Below are 20,110 nucleotides of genomic sequence, written 5' to 3' on the forward strand. Positions count from 1 at the left end.
GGTGTAGAAGCCCGTTGCATAAATTCTGAACGCTGTGCTTGATAGCCACCCAGTACTCTTTACTTTTTCAACAATGCAACAAGTGTAGAAAGCAGAAAGTCTGTAACAAAACATTGTTCCCACTTTAGATCTAAGTCAAAGCTGCAGTTCTGTCTTCCTAGAACAATTAAATCCACCTGTGTGCAATGCTCGTTTTTTTTAAGCTAGAATCTTTGCATTAGAGATTTATAAAAATCCTAGGATTAGACGTTTGCCCCTTCCTTTTGCTCCCTTTTTTGTGTTCATGAGGTATCTGTCTTTAGTAGATATTGCGCCTAATGGTTAGCAGAAGAGAAAATTCACACCATCCTGTTGCAGTTGTTTTCAGCCTGTGTCTGTAGGCTGTTGTGGTCTGTTGAATACTTTTAAAAGATTTACAGAAGCTAACAAAGAAAAGTGATCTTACTGTCAAATGGGTTTAAATTTACTATGTAGGGAATTTACCTATTCTCAGAAATAGAATAGTTAGGAGATCAACCTTTAAAGGAAGATTTATATTTTTTTTTAAATGAATATGAATGCTGGTCAAAGTGTGTTGTTTGTGTAAAGTATGGTAGACAATATGATATTTCCATTCTGCATTCTCCTATGTTTCTATAGTTTATTTTCCTTATAATAATGACGTGGATTTTTTTCATGCTCAGTATTAGTAGGAGCCAGTCTTTCAGATCACTTGTTTTAATTAAGTTTTGTTACAGGTTTTACAACTGTCCATTATATTAAGATAACTGTATTGGCTAACTTTTTTTTGGAGGGGATACAAATCTGAACTGCCATTTCTGCTGTAGGTGACTGACATTCTTTCGCTGTCTGCCTGTAGGAACTTCCAGCCCCTTTGCTTGATGATACCCACAGAAATGAATTGGGAGAAGAAGCAACAGCTGTTAAGTCTGAAGATTTTCAGGATTCTATGAAAATAGCCTGGCGCTACCAAAATTTACCAAAAATTGAGGTAATCAGTATTTCATACTTTTTTTCTGTTTGCAGTCAAAATGAATCTGTGCTTTTCTGTAGAATCTAGACCACAGAATTGCTAATCCACAGTATTACAGGATTGCCTCCTAAGGCTAAATTATCATAAACCACTATATTTTTGCTTACTAGAGATACAGAGAGAAAGGGAATTTGAGAGTTTGCAGGAACTGTAACACTTAATACAGACCATAATAATTTAAAAGTAAAAACCATTAAATTAAAGTACCATGGGATTTTTCAAGCAGTATTTTTACATTGAGACATCTTTTTATGAAAGTTTGAATAATTTGGTCACTTACAGACTTTGCCCAAATTTAGTTGTACACAAATTACTTAAGTAGGTTTAATCAATGGTACTTACTAGATCTCTGTAGTGAAAGTACTGTGTGGAAGCAAGCTCTTGACCTGCTTATCCATGTGCATAACAACTAAAGTAAGCACTTGAGATTATATCGGCTTCACTGTCACTAGAAACTAATCACTGTGCAGGAAGAGTATAAGAAACAAGCCCAGTGGTCAGTCTTTCAGAGTTTACAGTTGTTAGTGTTTTGTGAATAATGTATCTCATGTGGCTGGTGACTTTCTTACTTAATCCAATGGCACAGTCAACCTTTAATAAAATTACAGCATTATTTACTATCCAGAACAAAAAAAGTCTTGTGTTCTCTATACATTTTAGCCTACATTTGTAAATTCTGGTTTAGAGGTAGTCATAACTGCCCAGTAAGTTCAGTTGTATTCTTAAAAAACATAATTGGAATGTGACAAAATGATCTTACAAGGCTTGGCATGTTTGGTTTTCTGTGAAATTGCACAGACATGGCTATATAGTTGTGTCAGAAAAGACTTATATATGGTGACATGCCAAATCAAACAGCCTCCAGGGTAATCATACAATCTCATCAATTTTATTATGGTGGAGCTTGCTTGTGCCACTCTGAACCATCCCCAAAATAATTTGTCTGTTTTAAAATCTAGCAGAATTCCTTGTACATTGATATGGAAACAATTGTGTGTCGTTACCAAATGTTGCACTGATGTTCTAACAAAATAGAAAAACGTATAAATAATGCATTTCGGTGTGCACTCATCCCCTGTAACTTCATAGAAGTAATCACTTCATCCACTAATATAATATTTCTCTCCAATACATACTTTACTTGTCATCGATTATTGAAATTTGGTTATGCAAGATAAAATAAAATGGTCAATCTTTTGTGGGGTGTTTCTGTTGTTGTAGTTGTTGATTTCTGAATTGGATGCTGATCATCCTGAATAGTTGAGGTACAATATTTTTATGTATATGTTAATTTTATTTAAAAAATTAAAACTTGCAAATAGAAGTCCAATTCTTAAACTGTCTATACCTAAAATTCTTCAGGGTATTCTAATTAGTGAAAAATAGGTTTGAAATTGATATTTTTCGTATTTTATACTGCAGTTATCATAAATTTTGGTGCTGTGCTAAATTAATTTGATTGGTGAATATACTTCATTGAGGAAAAAATCTGATGTTGCCTTGCAAGTACCCCGGATTTTCATTACACTTAGTGCTATCACGTAATTAATGATTTTGGTTGGGATTTATTCTTTAAATTTTCGTTTCCCAGAAAAAAAATAGCGTTGAATAAAATTTCAAAGCACATTTTCCAAACTGATTGAACTAATAAACTAGTGCATTTTCAAAAACTGCTGTCAAATAGTTTCAAGTATGAAGGAGAGAAAATAGCTTTGCTTTTAACTAGAACATGTTAGCAGGAAACTTTTCCATCCAATATCTGGCCTTACATGAAGTGAGATTGCTGAATAAAGGCTGTCTTTGTGGTATTTTTGATGCCTCATTTAGGTTTTATTTCCAAGTAGTAAAAGAGATTTTCGTTAATAGCTCAGATATTCCCTTCCCGTTTATTAGACCTCATACAGACTAGCTAGGTAACTCGGTTTTTTTCTTACACATGGTATTTATGTTAGTGCTTTTCGTAACTATCACAGTTTCTCTTTACATATATACCTTGTACAGCAGAAAAAGACAGAAGATTTGTAAGAACTCTGTCAGAGCAACAGGTCGTGTTGTGCTTGATGTGCCTTTGCCAGTTTGTTACTTTCATCTGTATCAGAGGTTAATTTCATTTAAACTTTTGAGTATATGGATAGCAATGCAAGACGGGGTGGGGTTTTTTGGTGAGGTTTTTTTTTTTTTTTTGAATGAACTGCTTATGTTCTTGGGGCAATATATAAACTGTCACAGCATGAAATCAATTTTCTGCCTTGATTCATCCTAAATCTGAGATTTCTAGCACATTAGTATTGCAATTAGAAACATTAACAGCAGACGGTAGCATAAAAGCACGCTCTGCTCGCTGACAATTTAGTGTATTTCTCCTTGTGCAAAACAGGAAGCCAGGAAAGAACAGGCTTGAGCCTCCAGTCCACTAATAAATTTATCAGATCAAACTTAAGAGGAATGGAAAGTCTCTGCTTCGCACTCTCCATGGTCGTTCTGCTAAGGCAGATTATTCATGCTTACTTGATTCAGGTAGGCTTTTTGCAAGCTTCCCTGCTAAGCCTGGGAATGCAGTACATTGAGGCCTATTCATGGGCTTCTGACATAGACCGAGCTTTTATTGCATGGTGTTTTATTATAGCCAAATCCTAGTCTCCACCCAGTTTGTAGGCACTGTGCTTATTCTTTTGAATCAAGAGAGGTTATCACCTACCTTAATCCATGCAGCAGGGTGGATTAAGGACACCAATGTGCCTCAGGATTCTCAAAGAGGATCCTGGAAACTTCTTGTTTATTCTTTTTTGCTGTCTTTACTAAACTCTATTGGGCCTCAGTAAGGATTTGCATCTGAAATGGGCAACCTGGAGCTTTTCTCAATGAAGACATCAGATCAAAGTTCAGTTAGTCAAGGCCTTTCTAAAACATTAAGGGGGCTTGGAAGTACACAATAAAAAGATGAGCTCTGGCAGAGACTGCAGTAAAAACATTCTGATCTGTAATCCGGATAAAGAATAGATTATAGGCCAAAGAACAGCCCCTGTTTAAATTGCTTTCAGAATCCTTGTTTTAAATAAAGTTACATTTTTACATTAAAAACATTTAGATTTTGATAGGTTGTTATGCTTTGTTGGACTTCCTTCTTTAAAAATTGGGTGCTGATAAATAAATTGGAACACTGACTTAGAGAAAGTGTTTTTCTATCTTTTTTTTAATAAAACTGATCTGCTTCTTATGACTAGATATACATGAGAAATTTTGTGGGTTTTTTGATTAAAAACTAATTGTTTTAAGGAAAAGTTTGTGGTTAGTTTGATTATTCTATTGTTTGTGTAGGAAAGATATTATATTATTGTTACTATTTATATTCTCTGATAACTCACCAGGCCTAACATCCATTAATCAAATCTTTTCAGAATATTTACTCTAAACCAAATTATGCTAATTAATCTTAACTGTTTAATGTATTTTTGGTAAGCTGAAGCATGAAATAAAATTGTGGAAATACAGAGCATGATTGCTTTCAGAAAGCTAGCTGTAAATACAGGGCCATGTCTGGCAAGTCTCTGTTCTTTCCTTTTACTGTTATAGTACTTATTTGATTAGCAAGACCAAGGTTTGTGAAAACCACAAGCTTTCTGTAATAATTGGAGTTGGAACTAAATAATTTGTTGCTTGACACGCAAAAAATTATTTGGATCCCATTATTGTAATAATTCAGTATACCTATTGTCATTCCTGTATATAGCAAGCATAACAGATGTTGAAATTGGAGCAGAAGTTGTTCCAAAAAGTTTTCGTTGCATACGCATACAGCCCTGCTCAACTTTCAGCTAGCGGATAAAATGTATATATTGGTCAGCTCAAAAGAAAAATCCACTTATAGAATGTTCTAAGTTGTTACAGAATGTACTGAGAAAGTTTTGAAATTATTGGGGGTATTTCTGGTCACTTTTCCATACTTTTGAGTACAGACAAAATAGCATTTCATTTTATTTGCCTATCCAAACTTCTCTTCAGAACGACCTTTAAAAGACATTCCATTCTGCAGTGTGAATTTGTCTTCAACATCTCTCACTTTCAACTCTTAACTTTTCTGTCTCACCTGTTCTCTTTCACAACTGTTGAGATATTTCATTTTATTTTAATGCTGTATCATTTAATATGTGAGGTGGCTCTTGGCTCTTATGGGGGATTCAGTTTAGCAGTAAATCTTGGAGTTGGGAGACAGAAAAATGACTTTAAAATATTTTTGCATGCTCCTGGATCCTGGTCTAGGATCCAGTGCCTTTCTCAGTCCAGGTGTCTTAACAGTTAGAAATACTGTGGGTTTGATTGATTACAAAACTTATTTGGTTATTCTAAATGACCTTTCTTTTTCCTCAAAAGAGTTAGAACAGTTAGGAGAGATAATCTGATCAGGAGCACGGTGGTGTTTGTGCCATAGCCTAGAAATCAATTTTAATATTGATTTGGTAATCTGTTACTCCTTTACAGTGTGTACATTAAAAAATATTCTATATCTTTAGATCTGTGCCAAGTGTTTTCCTTCCTTGGAAGAAAGTAACTTGCTTCTGAGGTTTACTCTGCTTGATTGTTTTCCAGGATAGCTTTTTTTTTTTTAATGGGAAGGGCAGAAATCATGAAGAAAATGGATTGTTACATGAAGAGCAAAAACTGTTCAATTACTGTAGCAAACAGCTACTACATACTTGAATATTGCACATTGTAACAATCTAGGGATTTTTTTTAACATTAATATGTGTAATTCAAATAATGTTGCAGGTTGCATGCTGAACTCCATTAATGTGAAACAGAAATACACAGTCATTTCCTCTGTTTATTTACTAGCAAAATGTATTCAAAATGTGTAATTCCTGCTATAGTATATATTAAATGTGGGAGGTTTGTGATGTTTTATATAGGCAAAATTGAGAGCTGATAAAAAAGTGTCTTTATTGTAGTAAACCATGGTTATTGCGTATGATATCTGTGTAATGCTCAACCTGCTACTTATTCAAAATTCAAGAAATTAAAAGTACTTTTTAACTATTTCCTCTTTTTTACAATTTTCAGTTAAAATCAGATATATGAAGATGCAGTGGTATTTTTTCTTACCAATTGTAAATAAACAAAGTGAAACATTTTCAAAGTCAACCGAAAACATTTCTGTAGCACCATATAATTCCCAGATACTGAAAAATCAGATAGGTGGAATACATCATGGTCTCCACATTTCATATATCTGGCCTTTTGAAATTTGTGATCATATGTCTAGAATGTGCAAAAATACCTTTTAAGTATCTGACTGCATTCTGGTGATGCAATTTGGAACAGTAAGGGTTGAATCCTGTATGAAAAATTTGCATTATAGAATGTCAATAGGGGAACCGAAACTTAGCAGTAAATATTATAATGTTGTTCTACTTGAAGCTTACACTTACGCTGAATAGGAAAAAAAACCAGGGGTTTCTTTCAAGTGTATTGCTAGTCAATTATTTTCTTTTGATAGGTGGTAATTTAATAGGTTATTGTAATCAGTATTGCTGTTCCCACAGGCCAGCCCAACAACATCTACAAAGTTTGGCCATTATTATGATGTTTCTAAAACAATGTCGCCAGAACTGTCTCAGTCCACAAAATGGCATAGTTTTTACCTTCCTGAAGAATTGTCTTCACAGCCTAAAATGAAAACATGGTAAGTTGTAATACCACATGCTTCTGTTGTGTGTTTAAATTTTGTCTGCGTATTAGCAGTAAAGGATATTTTTGCATCTACCCTTGCTGTGAAAAATCTTGTAGCCACTCATGGCTCACAAGCAGTTCAGCTGTGGTTCTCGTGTCAGTGCTACATGCCATGACTGGCAGCAAAGCTGCTGTGGCACAGAGACAGCTCGGTATACTGACTCCTCAGCTGTGGGAGGAAGCAAGTTGGCAGGGACAATTAAGGCAGACATTACTAGGACAGCCTAGGACGCAGCTGCATGTTCACTCCAACCCTACTGACAGCTGAGCGTGGGGACTGGGGAAACCTGTTACTATCTGTCTGTGAACTACTCCCTTAGCACCATGCCCCATCAGCTTTCGGAGATGTGTGTGTCAGGTGGCTATCAGTCTTAGGGAGATATCCATGCAGTTTTTTCAGGCTAAGAAGACAGGCCAGCCTTGACCTACATAGCTTAGAATGCTCTATCAGATTAGTTTACTATGTGACTTTTACTTCTTACATCCTACAGCTTCACCTAAGGAAAATACAAAATACTGTGAATAGAATTACAATCACTAATTATGTCTTACACAACACCCCTAATTCCAGATGAAATCATAAACTCTTCTCTGAATGAATAACTTATTATAGTTTATGTCTATCAGTTAGGAATTAAGACCAAGAGAAAATGAGTGACAGTAACAAAGACTCATATTAGCCTGTAGCACACATGTCCATTGTATCTTTCTTGGAGACATTTCAAGTCAAGTCAAACATCAAATAAGGGCGAGCAATCTCTTTGTTCAGTCCACTCACTTAATGTATATAATACCTAGTTTTACAGATCCCAGTGTATAGGCCCAACTCCTGGAAGTAGTAGTACGGTATGCTTTATTGTGATTGATTTTCATTACAGTACACTCACATATGAAAACTGAGATTTATGAAAGAAGCACAGAATGAAGCGCCTTTCCTAGAGCTGTAGAAAAGCAAAAGCCTGTGTAATTTGTTTCTGTGTTACATGATCAAATGTCACTGGTTTGTAAAGTAAATTCTTCGAGGTGGTAAAAAAAAGAGCACCACCACCCACGCTTACAGGAGAAAGCAGAGAATTTAAATTTTATTCTTTCTGTAGTAAATATTTGAACCAACTTTATTTATATATTATGTATATTTATTTTTTTTTATTTTTTTTTACTATAGAGGGCTATAGAGGATAGACACAAGAGTATCTGACAGATTGTTGCAAGTGCTTATATTGTTATTGAGCAATTTAATTCCCTTTCTGTCTTTTATCTAGCTAACTAGAATGCCTCATGACTCTTGGGCTTAATTCCACTAACTGTATGACTGTCAAGTGTTTGTACATTTTACATTAAAATCAAATTAACTCATATGTATAGTATAGGAAATGGGCTTTAACTTTTATGCGTTTGATTTTATAAGCCTTGCTTAACTGATAATTTTCTTGTGTGGTATCCTGATAGAAGTTCATCATTCTTACCATATGAAATCTATACTTATTTCTAGTTTTAAGCTAACGGAAAGATTAGATTTAGTTAATTTGCTTAGCAAATCAGTAGAGCACAGAGTGATGAGGTGAAGAATATGATCAAATAAAGATGGATCTTGGAAGGCTTATCTCCTTTTTTTCTCCCTGCACGCACAACATGGGTCTCTGTCAAGAAGCCTTTCTTGAGGAAATGAAAGAGTTGTTGGGAGTAAAGGCAGGTACCAAGGTAACAGACAACCACCATTCTAAACATCTTTTTCTTAGACCACAACGCAATGTGATGAGGGACAGGGAGGAATAAAGAACATGTTGGGAACAGTGAAAACTCAGACAGAAATCTGTGGGAACTGTGAAGAGGTGTGTAGGTCTCTCTCTTCATTTACAGTAGATCATTTGTCTTCTAATTTTTTATTGTCTTGGCTGACCACAAACAACACTGGCCTTGGATTCTGTGTATTAAAAAGGTTGCACTAGTCAAGGTTAAGACAAGGTGGAAAGAATTACAGCATCTGAAATGAAGCTTATTTCTCTGTACAGAAATGGAAGATTTAAGCTTCCCATAATTACAGTCATTCAATGTTTACGCACATTTAAAAAATAAACTGAATTAGAATTTCAATTTCTGTTCATCAGTGTTGTATAACTGGAATTCTTAAAAAATGATGGAAGGGGAGAAAAGCTGCTTCTCGCATTACCATGATCCCCAAATTGATCTGCACCTAGCACAGTTAATATCAGCAAATTGGACTACCCAATTCACATAAGGAAAGACCAGGTTAGAAAATACATAAATTTTTTCAAGGTGGGACCTACTGAAGTTCATTGGTAAAACGTAAAGGATTGTCAAAGTTCCACAAAATCAAAAAGGCCAAAGCAATGCCTGTTTTAAGGAGAGAAGATGAAGAGATCTATGGGATAACATCAGTGCTTCAAAAAATACCAGACAAAATAATGTAATCTATTTTTAAACTTCTAGGTCAGTTTCGCCCGGTCTGTGTTTCCTTTGTTTGCTTATGGGTATTCAACTGGGATAGAGTAAAAAGGCTCTAAAATAAAACAGGAGATATTCTCCATTGATAAAGTCTGTTATCATGTCAAAAGAGGAACACAGACTGGTTTGGCAGTTTTCTTTTTGCCATATTGATTGTTAAATCCTTATCTTCTAAATAAGATGTCATTAAGTCAAGGTTGAACCTGAGTGAGGTACTAGGCTTTATCCCAGTATTAGGCCTGGTAATAACCTAGTACTAATACCAATAGCTTGGTACATACACTGGGCAATGGGTTTCTTGATTGCAGCCATAATGTCAAATTTGGAAAAAAGTGGAAGGAATAATTCATGCAGATTAGATAATAGGATTAGAATTCAAGAAGATTTAGGTTGGTCATCTGGAATAAACTACATGGAATTCAGTGAAGACATGCCGAATATCATACTAGTAGGAATAATTACTTGAACAAATAAAATAGTGTAGCAGGTCTCCAGAAGAAGATATGGAGTTATAAAGTATCTTGAATATAAAATACATTAACAGTTTTGTGTGATTAATGCTTCCAAAAAGCATAATTTAAAAAGCATGGAGGTGATAAACTGAAATTTAACGTGGAAGATGTGCAAAGTACTTTGTTCTGCTCAGGGACAAGGCTGTCCAGTTTTTGATACCATCCTTCAAGACAGCTCTGGATCAGTTAGAGAAGGTTGTGAAGGTGGTTATACATCATACTGGAATGTATGGCCTGTGATGGAAGAGTTGAAGTTCTCAGACAAATCTAAGCAGTCTTGAAGCACATCAAAAACTGCCATACAGAGGGTAGTAACTCTGTTGTCTGCTGTAGGTGGGACAAGCAGTAATGGGCTACAGTAAACTGGAGTGGTAGAAATATAGGCTGGAAATAAGGAGATATTTTTCTAAGGATTAGCACGAGAAGAAGTTGCCTTGCAGACACAGATTGGGAGTATTGTAGAATCTCCATCACTGAAAATTTCTAAGGACAAGTTAGGTAAATATCTGTCAGAGATGGTTTAGATGTAGTTCATCTTGCCTTGGGGCAAGAAGATAGACTACCTGACCTCTTGAGGTCCTTTTCATCCCTATCTTCTGTGATTCTTTAATACACATTAGTCACAGTGTATTAAATCCAATAGTAAGTATGAATGTTACCAATTATTTCACTGCTCTCCAAATGTTTATGCTTTTACAGAAGCATAGAGAAACCCAACAGGCTTGTGCTGTATTTTTTACAAATATTGTGGTGAAATTCTGAAGGAAGCATTACTTTCTCAAGGAACAAAAAGAAGCTCACAATCCTGTCAGGATGATTTCATTAAAGAAAATTTATAAAAGGGGGAGGGAAAGGATATTATTTTGTTGGCATTACTGCTTGGAAAATCAGTATAATGCTTCTGGCTTCTAAAGCTAACTTCAGTGTATCATAGAATAGTAAAAATTTCTTTTCTTTTGATTAACTAGACAGAGATTTGAAAGAAAGTAATATGATAGTCACAGCCAGCCCTTCCAATAGAAGTCAACAATTTGTATTCGACCTCATTTTTGGTTGCCTGGAGGTCCCACTGCGAACCTGAGCTAACCTCTGTTATTCTGTGTTACAGTGAATGAGGGGCACGGACACGGCTGGTTAGCATGTCTTCACTTAGAGAACGAAATTTCTTAAACATAAGGTTCTCAGACTATGATCTTAGATGCATAGCCAAAAAAACACCTGATTGCATAATGGGAATTACCTATATAGCGCTGCAAAATCTCTGTAATCTATTAGGCTGACAGTACCTCAAAAAAGTGCTGATAGCCTGGAAGGAACTAAAAAACAAAGTTACAAAAATGCCTTGAAATTTGGAAAAATCTCTAAAAATATGATTTTTTCAATTTGATTTCTCAAAAGAAAATGCATAGAAAATGTGTTAACACTGAAAGCTGACAAATCCTTCAAAAATAAGGAAGCATTTTTAAGAAAGGGGGCAGTTCGTTATTGAAATTTACATTAATTTGCATTAATAGGATATGTATTATGGGGTGTTTGCGAAAGATTTCATGACTTTTTAAAGGGTATACTTTGCAAGATATGTATCAGTAAAGACATTTCTGAATGAAATTTCCTCTTTACTCGTGTAGGATTGCAGACCAAAATCAGTGGTGTGTTAGTTTCTTGTGGTTTATTTTTTTAAATCTAAGCATGTTTTGCTTTTGTCACTAATACAGAGGTTGAGGAGGAAGTGGAAACTATAATATTCTGTAAGTAAATGGTACTGTTGATGGATGATACCTCTTTATAGTATAAGAAGTCGCAAAAAAATTAGGAATTAGCAAAGAAAAGAAAAAAAAGAAAAAATTTTCCCTCTTCTCAAAATGTTTCCGCATTAGTTTAGGTAGCACGATCCATCCTAAATATTTGTAATGTAGCAGAGCACAGCATGGGTTAAGTTCAGGCTGAAATAAATTGTTATAGTGCTATAACTACAGCCGTTGAAGAGGCACCTTAAATTATGGAAAATTGTGGAAGGTGTACCTGATGCAACATACACATTCTACGTTGAGGTCAGAAGCTATATGTTCTGCAATGACAAGCTACTAATTGTAAAGAAAGATTTTAGAAGCTCAGTGTATTCTTTTGTTGCACTTTTTTGATTGAATTATCATATGTACTGATGCAAGGGAGGTGTTCCCTAAGTGTTGTCCTTTTTGGGTGGTTTTTTTGTTTTCCTTCTAGAGACCTGCTACTTTTGTATGTAGTTAATGTTCCTCAAAGAACATATTTAACCTGTAACTTGTTAGATGCACCTAGAGTTCACCCTGTTGACCAGCCTTACTTTTCCCTTTTTTTTTTCAATTAGAGGCTTTGGAGGCCTTAGGTTTCATTTTTCCTCCTTGAGATTAGAAGCAGTTCACTCCCCCCACCCTTCTTTTCTTTGAGAAGGGCTGAGAAACAAGAACAACAATCCTTTGCTCTCTTTTTCTTTCACCGCTCAGGGATGTACTGACAAAGAACAGATTATGCAGTTAAAGCAGAAAATATAAAGAAAAGTAATGTACCCCATTTTCCTGTTCATCTTATACTCTTCTAACAGAAACAGTGAGTAGAGTGAACATACATTTTACAATCCTTTGAAAAGCAATGCTGCATCTATTGTTGAACAAGGTCCTTTATCATAATGTTTTGTGGTGTAAAGAACCATGTATTTGTAAAAATGACCAAATCATCTTGGTGCTTCTAATTCTCTAGCATCACATTAAGAAACCTATTTTATTTAAACTGCTCTTCAGTGAGTGAACTGTCTCTGTAATTGTAGCTAATGTCTGTTGCAAGATAATTACAGTGCTTCCCTTGCAGGATCAGAGATGTAGAGGCTTTATCTGGGCCAGACTCTTGGCCATTTTTAGAACTCATGTCTATCTATATGTATCTCCCTCTTTTCCTATCCACGTAAGCATTTGGCTTCTTCATGGACTTGCAAAGAAAGGAGATTCTTTGATTGATGACAGAACTAAGTTGTTGATTGGCCTTTTACTTTGCAGTTAAAGATCGGATTTGGAGGTTATATACATCATTTGTTCACCCTAAAGTTTGGATCAGTCTCTTTTCTTTCCTGTGTTTTTGCACGCGTGTGTGTTTGTCGGTTCTTTGACAGAGGGAGATGAGGAGTACTGTGTCTGCTCTCCTTTCTCTAGTTCTGATACCTGGTGGCTGAATTCAGTTACAGCGTCCCCTTTTGGATAATCACTCAAGATGGGTGGAAGTTCATTGCCCCATTATAAACATTAATTGAAAACAGGTTGGGAAGTCAGTTCTCCTAAAGGACGTAGTAAAGGGGACTGAGCGTTTGGCGCCAAAAGAAGGCATAAACCTTCTCTTTGTTATCTCATTATTTTTTATGTTAGGGAAGGGCAGTTATGTCCTGGCCCTAATGCTGGGACCAGGTTAACGGGGTTGTGCAGCTGACAGCAACTGTTTTCCAGTGGTTGTTGCTAGGATATTCTGGTGTCCTTTTTGCTGCATTGCTAAAGCTGGTACCTAACAGGAAGGCAGAAATATCCTCTGTGGTAACTCAGGGCATCGCAGAAAAGGCTGACTTTCTACCCCTTTACTGTACTTCTATCCTTGTTGTTTGGTTGCAATTACCAAAAGAGAAAAATTCATAATCAAGGGAAGTTTTTCAGTAATGCTCATAAGCTTTACCTTAAGAATGTATATGCTTTGGAAAAAAGAAAAAAATTATCTAGCGTCTAGATTTACCGATAAATTTAGATAAAACAGATTTCACTGTCTTGCCTAATGGGGTCTCCCTATACATAATAAGGCTATTTGTCATACCCTTGATAACCTAACCTTTGTTAACTGCTTAGAAACTATCAACAGAGAAGTCAGATGCTCCATTGTAACCGGGATACCTTCTTGCCAGCTCCTGCTTTATCCATTACTAAATTGCTAAACAAAAAAAAGAGTAAAGAAGGTATTGTTTAAACTCATTATCAGAATTAAATGGTGTTTAGTAACAAAGGCAAAAAAAGACTAGAAATTAGAAAATAAAAAATATCTTATTTCCTTCCTTAAATATTATGACAAACATTGCCAGAAGGGTAATGCAACTTGTTTTTATAAATAGTGTTTCAACAATATTTTTTGTGCCCTTATTTACATAGCATGGCTCAAATTCAAGTAAACTATTAATATTTTAGACAGAAGTAGAAGAGCACCTATTTTTACATTTAAAAAAAAATCTATGTGCATTACATTATTTGCTTTAATTCTTTCTTTGCTACAGATCCTTTTCTGATGGATTGTTTGTTTTAATTTGGGAACCCTTTAATTCTGCTAATGCTTTACGATTTTATTCTTTTATCCACTAAATTTTAAAAGCAACTTAGTAACAACTCAGGAATTGGCAAGTATTGTGATGGCAGTATCTTCTCTCTGACTTCCCTGTAAATAGCATGGTGATATTCATAAGCAAAATAAGTGATAGATAGACAAAATTGAAAATGCTGCTTTATGGTGACAAAGACCACAGTCATCTTTCTGTATTACACCTACTGTAATGTGGCTATGGCTACAAGAGAGTTGCAAACTCCTTCCTAGTGTCGATGAGCAGCAGTTTCCATCTCTTCCAAACGGATAAAGGAATATCCAAACGGATACACAACGCTTCTGGTTATCGTGAAGCGCTGCAGATTCCCTCCAGCTCTGGCAGAACTGGGAAGAAATCCCAGCACTGTTGTGTGTGTGTTGCCGTCATGTGAAGACATGGAGAGGACATTTTGGCTGGCATGGAGGCTAAAGCCCTCTTCCCCTCCGCTGACCCTGTAAACGGACTGCTGCAAGACAGTGTAGGTCTAACATTTAACAGCCATTCCTTTTGCAACTAAACGGTAGGAAAGTAATTGACTCCGTAAGCGAAAATTTACTCTCTCTTCTGTTTGAGATGCTCTTTTTTGTATAGCAGGGCAGACTTTACACGTTAAATGTCATGTTGAGATTATACATTGCCAGTTATTTTCAGCTGTGAAATTCATAGAGAGTATTAAATTATTAAGGTACATCAGTTTAACCAGTAGCTTTGTAGGGTACTAAATCTGAGAACAAATAAATGGAGTTTAATTTGAAAACTCTCCCTTTTCTTTCTTTCTGAGAAGGGTTCTCTCTTAATGTTTTCTAACACCAAGTATTTCAAAACTGGAAATTATTATGACTATGACTTTTTTGATTGTAGGTGTTTGTATCTTAAATGTATCATTTGGGGGGTTGGTTTTGGGTTGATACTGTTTTCTTGAAGGAAGTGTAGAATTCTGAGCTAAAGCAATGGTATAAGAGAGAGGTGCTTACAACTCTTAAGGGCCTCTCAGAAAAGTTGTCTTCTCTCCTGTGCAAAAGCATGAAAGCAAGTTTATTTGGGTTTATTTAGGTATTCATTAGTAAAATACATTTGGATAATATTTTTGGCTCTTACTAAAGTAACAGGAATAGTTTGACTTAGTGTTTAGACTAGGTGATCTTTCAAAGTCCTTTCCAACCTGGGCTATTATCAGACCAGACGTTTAAAATGATTGGAGCAAGTAAGAATATTTTTAGAGGTAAAATTTTCAGAATAACCTGTCATATTTCCCAAAAAGTACACAAGAAGTTTTGAATCCTCAACTCTTGATGGTAATTAGTGAGACTAGAAGGAAATACTGAAGCTAGAAAAGACAGAAGGGCTTCAACTCTCAGTGCAGCAAGGAACCTACATCAAATCCAGACACACAAGCCGTTATGCTCTACGGGATTTAAGAAAACAGTATGTCTCTTTTAGAAGTGAACAACCGGCTTGCTTTTTTAAAGTAAAGATTAGGACTTCCTGTCCTTTGTAGGTGTTAGCCTGCGGACTGGAGAGCATGGCTGGGATGGTTATCTGAAGTGCTTTGGGTGTGCAGGAACTGAACCTTCTAAGACTTTGATGAGATGATTTGCCGAACTTTCATTTGGCTTTAAGTCTGCTTAACCCCATTTTAGCGACTGGTTTGCCTTTTTTGCTTCTTTTTTTGTTGTTTAGACTTTATGTTATATTTTCTAACTAATACATAAAATAAATTCTACCTCTGAATTCTGCTGTCGTGCAAATAAAGCAGTAATAATACTTGTAGGATATGGAACTGTAGCAAGCAGAATGTATGTTATGCTCTGGTGCGGTATCAGAAAAAAATAAAAATAAATAATTAAACTACATTAACTTTTGAATTGTGAAAATGTTGTCTCTCTCATTGTTTATTGGTTTTGATTGTTGAGGCAGTTGTGTGTATGAAAGTTTTCAGTAATAGAAAGTCAGTTGTTCATCAGGGCATTGATTACGTATATGTGGAATAACAATTGCGTAGCTCTTCATCAGTTATAGATTAGTACTGTGCTGTAATGATTTCAACTTTAGGTTGATACATTAAATCATTCATCTTCTAGATGTTAGTGAGCCTGACATAATTAAGTTATCTTAATCTCTAGAGATTTTAGCTTTCACTAAATGTCTGAGCACTGAACTAGTTAACACGAAGCAATCACACCTTCTTATAATGTCGACTTTATTCAGAGGTCTGGATTTTTTCTTCTATGACACTTTTTGCTATGTGACTGCAAGCTGCATCTGTTTATATTTATTTTTAATACAGCAGTTAGTGACATATAGGAGAGCATTCAAATGTGTTACTAAACTATTTCTCCTTACCAACAGTAATATGAACAGTGCTTACGCAAGGCTGCTTCACTCTATTCAGAGGATCATTTACCAGGAAGGGTTTGACGGCTCAGATCCCCAGGTACTGAAGACCCTCGTACTCTTCTATAATCCTGTAACTAATGTTGTTTTCTGAATTTTCAAGGGTGGCGCAAGAAGGTCTTGGACAAAGTAACGAGGAACAAGCTGTTTCTAAGCATTACTAAAGTAAACGAGCAGAGTAAACAGAGAGTGTGGTTCATATTTTAATGTGCATTTGGAGTTTTTACCGGTTACAGATATGCGCACCATGCGAGAAAGAACTGTAAACCAACACTAGTAAATGCATATTCTGTGCAATTAGCTAATAAATGGATTGCTGAATATAATGTAATTAAGCAAAACACATTTTCCCCTACAGTATTTTTTTCAAACTATTGCTTTAGCAATGATGTGTTCAAGACTCTTGAGATTGAACTCTTGATCTTAAACTTTCAGATTTTTTCAATGTTGTTTTAACTGGAGTGGAGTGAATTTTTTAATGAATTAAATGGTGTGCATCTTTATGTAGCGAGCATTGAAACACAAGTAAAGAAATACAAATGCTATGTCAACTTTACAAATCAAAACAGCTTACGGGACTTCTAAAGATCTCTGTACTCTTCATAAATCATAGTGTGGGTAATCAAAAACATTTTAAGGTTAACAACATAGGCTGAAAGCCCTTTACTAATTTGAGCATTGCCCTATATGTTATTCTTTGTCATATTCAGTAATACATGAGTCCTTTGGAGTTGATGGAAATAAAATAAGAAATTACATATATTGGTGCTTACTTGATAGGTAATTATTGTTATACAATAAAAATGTTACTACAGTAGAAGTTAATTAGTATAGATGCTGGAGAACTTCAAAGAATATAGTACTATGTATGTGCTGGTACTAGCAGAATATCGTAAAAATCCCCTTTTGCAGGGAAGATAATGTTGGAATGGATGTTTTCGTGTCTAACAGTACGTTTTAGAAATGTTACCTGCGTAGAACACTTGTGTGTAAATTTCGGTTATTTGTGCTCAGTGTTCAGGCTCTGCTGAGATTTACGGGCGACCTTGCCTTCCCTTTGGTGGCAGTGCCAGTCTGGAGAAGTAAACTGGTCCCTGACAGGCACCTCTCCCTGCTCGCTGCGGTAGCCATGGCAACAGGCATGTCATCCTACTGTACGGCACTGTGCGCAGGGATGCTCCTCCCGCACGGTGAGAGGTCCTGTGGAAGCCCAAGAGCTTGCCGGCTGCAAGGAGCAGCGCCGAGTGAAACAAACCCCCTGCCAACCTTCAGCCAGCAAACAACCTCCTGCTGAAGAGATCAAGCTGGTGTTTCTTATTTTTCTTACAAGCTAGGTCTGATGGGGAAAGTAGCACCTTTGTGTATTCCTGAATTATTTTTTTACATGTACAAGGAAATAAAGGTTGGTCAGAGACAATATTTTTGGATTTTTTGCATGCGAGCAAGGAAAAAATTAAACATCACGGAGAGTTATTTTCTGTACTGGTTTGTTGTTTCAAAATGTCTTATTGGTGTCAATAAAGCAAAACCAGAACTTCAACTCAGGCAATTTTAAAAGTACGTTTGCTAAATGGTGTATATAAATTTCTGAGGTGAAGCTTTGAAAGTTTGAAAAAGAATCCTTTTTCAAGCCAGTTTATCCATCTAGAAAGCCATTAGCGCTTCCATAGTTGTTTCCCTTTCAAGAAAGATAATGCATATGATTTCCTGGAGCGGTATCTTTCTTTTAAGATTCCTCTTTTCCCTATGCATCATCTTCCTTTGTACACTCAAATTTTGTACATTTATAAGCAGTATATAATACGCTCCTCCTAAAAAATATCACCGGAGTTGAATGTAGTTATGGCCCAGATCACGCATTGGATCTTTTTATCTTCCAAATCTATGAGAAATTCACCTCTTTGCTGCTCTGTATCCCCTTCTATTTACTGAGACTTCAGAAGTACTTTTGAAGTGCAATGAAGATTGTAGAGTAAGGACCAGGCTGTATTCTTCTGCACCTCTGTCCTTTCCTGTGTATAATAATAATAAAAGCTTCAGAGAATTTTGTGCATGTATACTCTTCCCCTCCAAATATATATTCCTTTCCCCTTTAGATGAGATCCTATTGGCAGTGATTTTCCTGAAATTTGGAGAAAACTGCAAGGGCCAAAATGTAGCAGGGAGGTATTGTACTTTCAAGAGATTTACTTGCTGACTTTAAGTAGATCCATTAATCACTGTCTGTGGATGACAGAAGCTGGTGCCATTAATGCTTCATTTTTCATACTGTGAAGAATAATCCTTCCAAAATCTCTGGAGGTGTAGAAGTGTGTTGCTTGTTGGGTTTGGGTTCAAAGTAAAAGTTTAACCTGAGTGGTAAAGCTTCCAGATATTTTTGCCTACTTTCACATCAATATGCAAATGATACTTAGACTTACTACTCCTTTTTATTGGCTCCTCTTTTTTTAATACCAGTATTTGAAGAGGAGTCTGGAGAAAAGTGAGCAGAATGTGACTCACCCCAGCTGACAGAGTTCTGACACGAGTCAGTGGTGTTACTAAACATGAGGTTTAGTAGACCTGTGATAAAATGGTCCGGCATCTCTAGGATCTAATATGATTGATTAACATTGGACCATCCGTTGTTGGCCATCACAGATTAATATTTTTTGACTGTCCTGCGTGACTTTGTGGACCTTAAGACAGTAATACCTGTTTGGGGTATTAGGCTGCAGAAAAGTTCGGTTGAAGTTAAACAAAGCAATAACCTGTTTGTTCACACTGACTGGAACACCTTTGCCAGAGCTATTTGGAAATGCAGGGTCTGTAACCTAGGAATGTGAGTATCAGTTTTACATCCTTTTTAAAACCTCCTGGTAACTCTTTGCTGCTGTTCATTAAGTATGGATCCTTCATAAATTGAGCATGGTTTTAAGTCATGCGGAATAGCACTTTTTTGTTCCAGAATTGTTTTGGTTTCTTCATGTTTGACAACAGAACTTTCTTAGGCGACTGTATTTCCTTAACATTGTTTTGCTATACTTTAAAGCTCAAGTTGGGTGACTTTCAGGGTAATAAAGTTGGGGGAAATTGGTTTTTTGTTTGGTTAGAATTGTGGTTTGTAAGTCTTCATAATCAGAATTCTTGCTGCCAAAGCAATTGTTGTTACAAATATTATCTGAAAAGGGTAAAAAAAAATCCAAACTAATGAGAGTATAAAAGATACAGTGGTATATCTAAAAAAATGTTATCCTCCTCTTTACTGCAGGCTTGTTGTTGTAGAGTATGAGTTATGCTTTTCTTCTATTTCAGTTATGGAGTGAGCCATTTGTCAGGGCCTTGTGGGTCTGACAGCATTATACTGGTAGAAATTCTGTTACTGGCCAAAATAAATACATCTGATACTATCTGGTGTTTAAATAGCTTTATCTTTTACAGCTCTTATGATTTAATATTGTGAAACAAGCATCTATCATCCTTTATCCCATAAGAGAATGGATATTCTGATACAGTTTTTCCTCTGTTTGTGTGCTGGTTTTACTGATGTTCTTCAGAAGAAAAACTATTTTTCTCACTACAAAAGTTTCTGGAAGTTTTATGGCTGTTTGTTCTGAAATTTTGAAATACCAGAACTTT

At 35.8% G+C, this 20,110-nt stretch overlaps 1 protein-coding gene across 3 annotated transcripts in view; it reads left to right on the plus strand.

Annotated features, from left to right (window-relative positions):
- The window catches only part of ELP4 (elongator acetyltransferase complex subunit 4), a 150,821-nt gene that overhangs the window by 30,929 nt on the left and 99,782 nt on the right, over positions 1 to 20,110 (plus strand). For all 3 annotated transcript variants that reach the window (XM_063332931.1, XM_063332932.1, XM_063332933.1), the window contains exons 4-6: positions 860 to 991; positions 6,574 to 6,713; positions 16,448 to 16,532. In XM_063332931.1, coding sequence (XP_063189001.1) covers positions 860 to 991; positions 6,574 to 6,713; positions 16,448 to 16,532 — 357 coding nt within the window. The remainder of the gene's footprint in view (positions 1 to 859; positions 992 to 6,573; positions 6,714 to 16,447; positions 16,533 to 20,110) is intronic.

This window comes from Chroicocephalus ridibundus, chromosome 4, assembly GCF_963924245.1.
Source record: "Chroicocephalus ridibundus chromosome 4, bChrRid1.1, whole genome shotgun sequence".
NCBI lineage: Eukaryota > Metazoa > Chordata > Aves > Charadriiformes > Laridae > Chroicocephalus > Chroicocephalus ridibundus.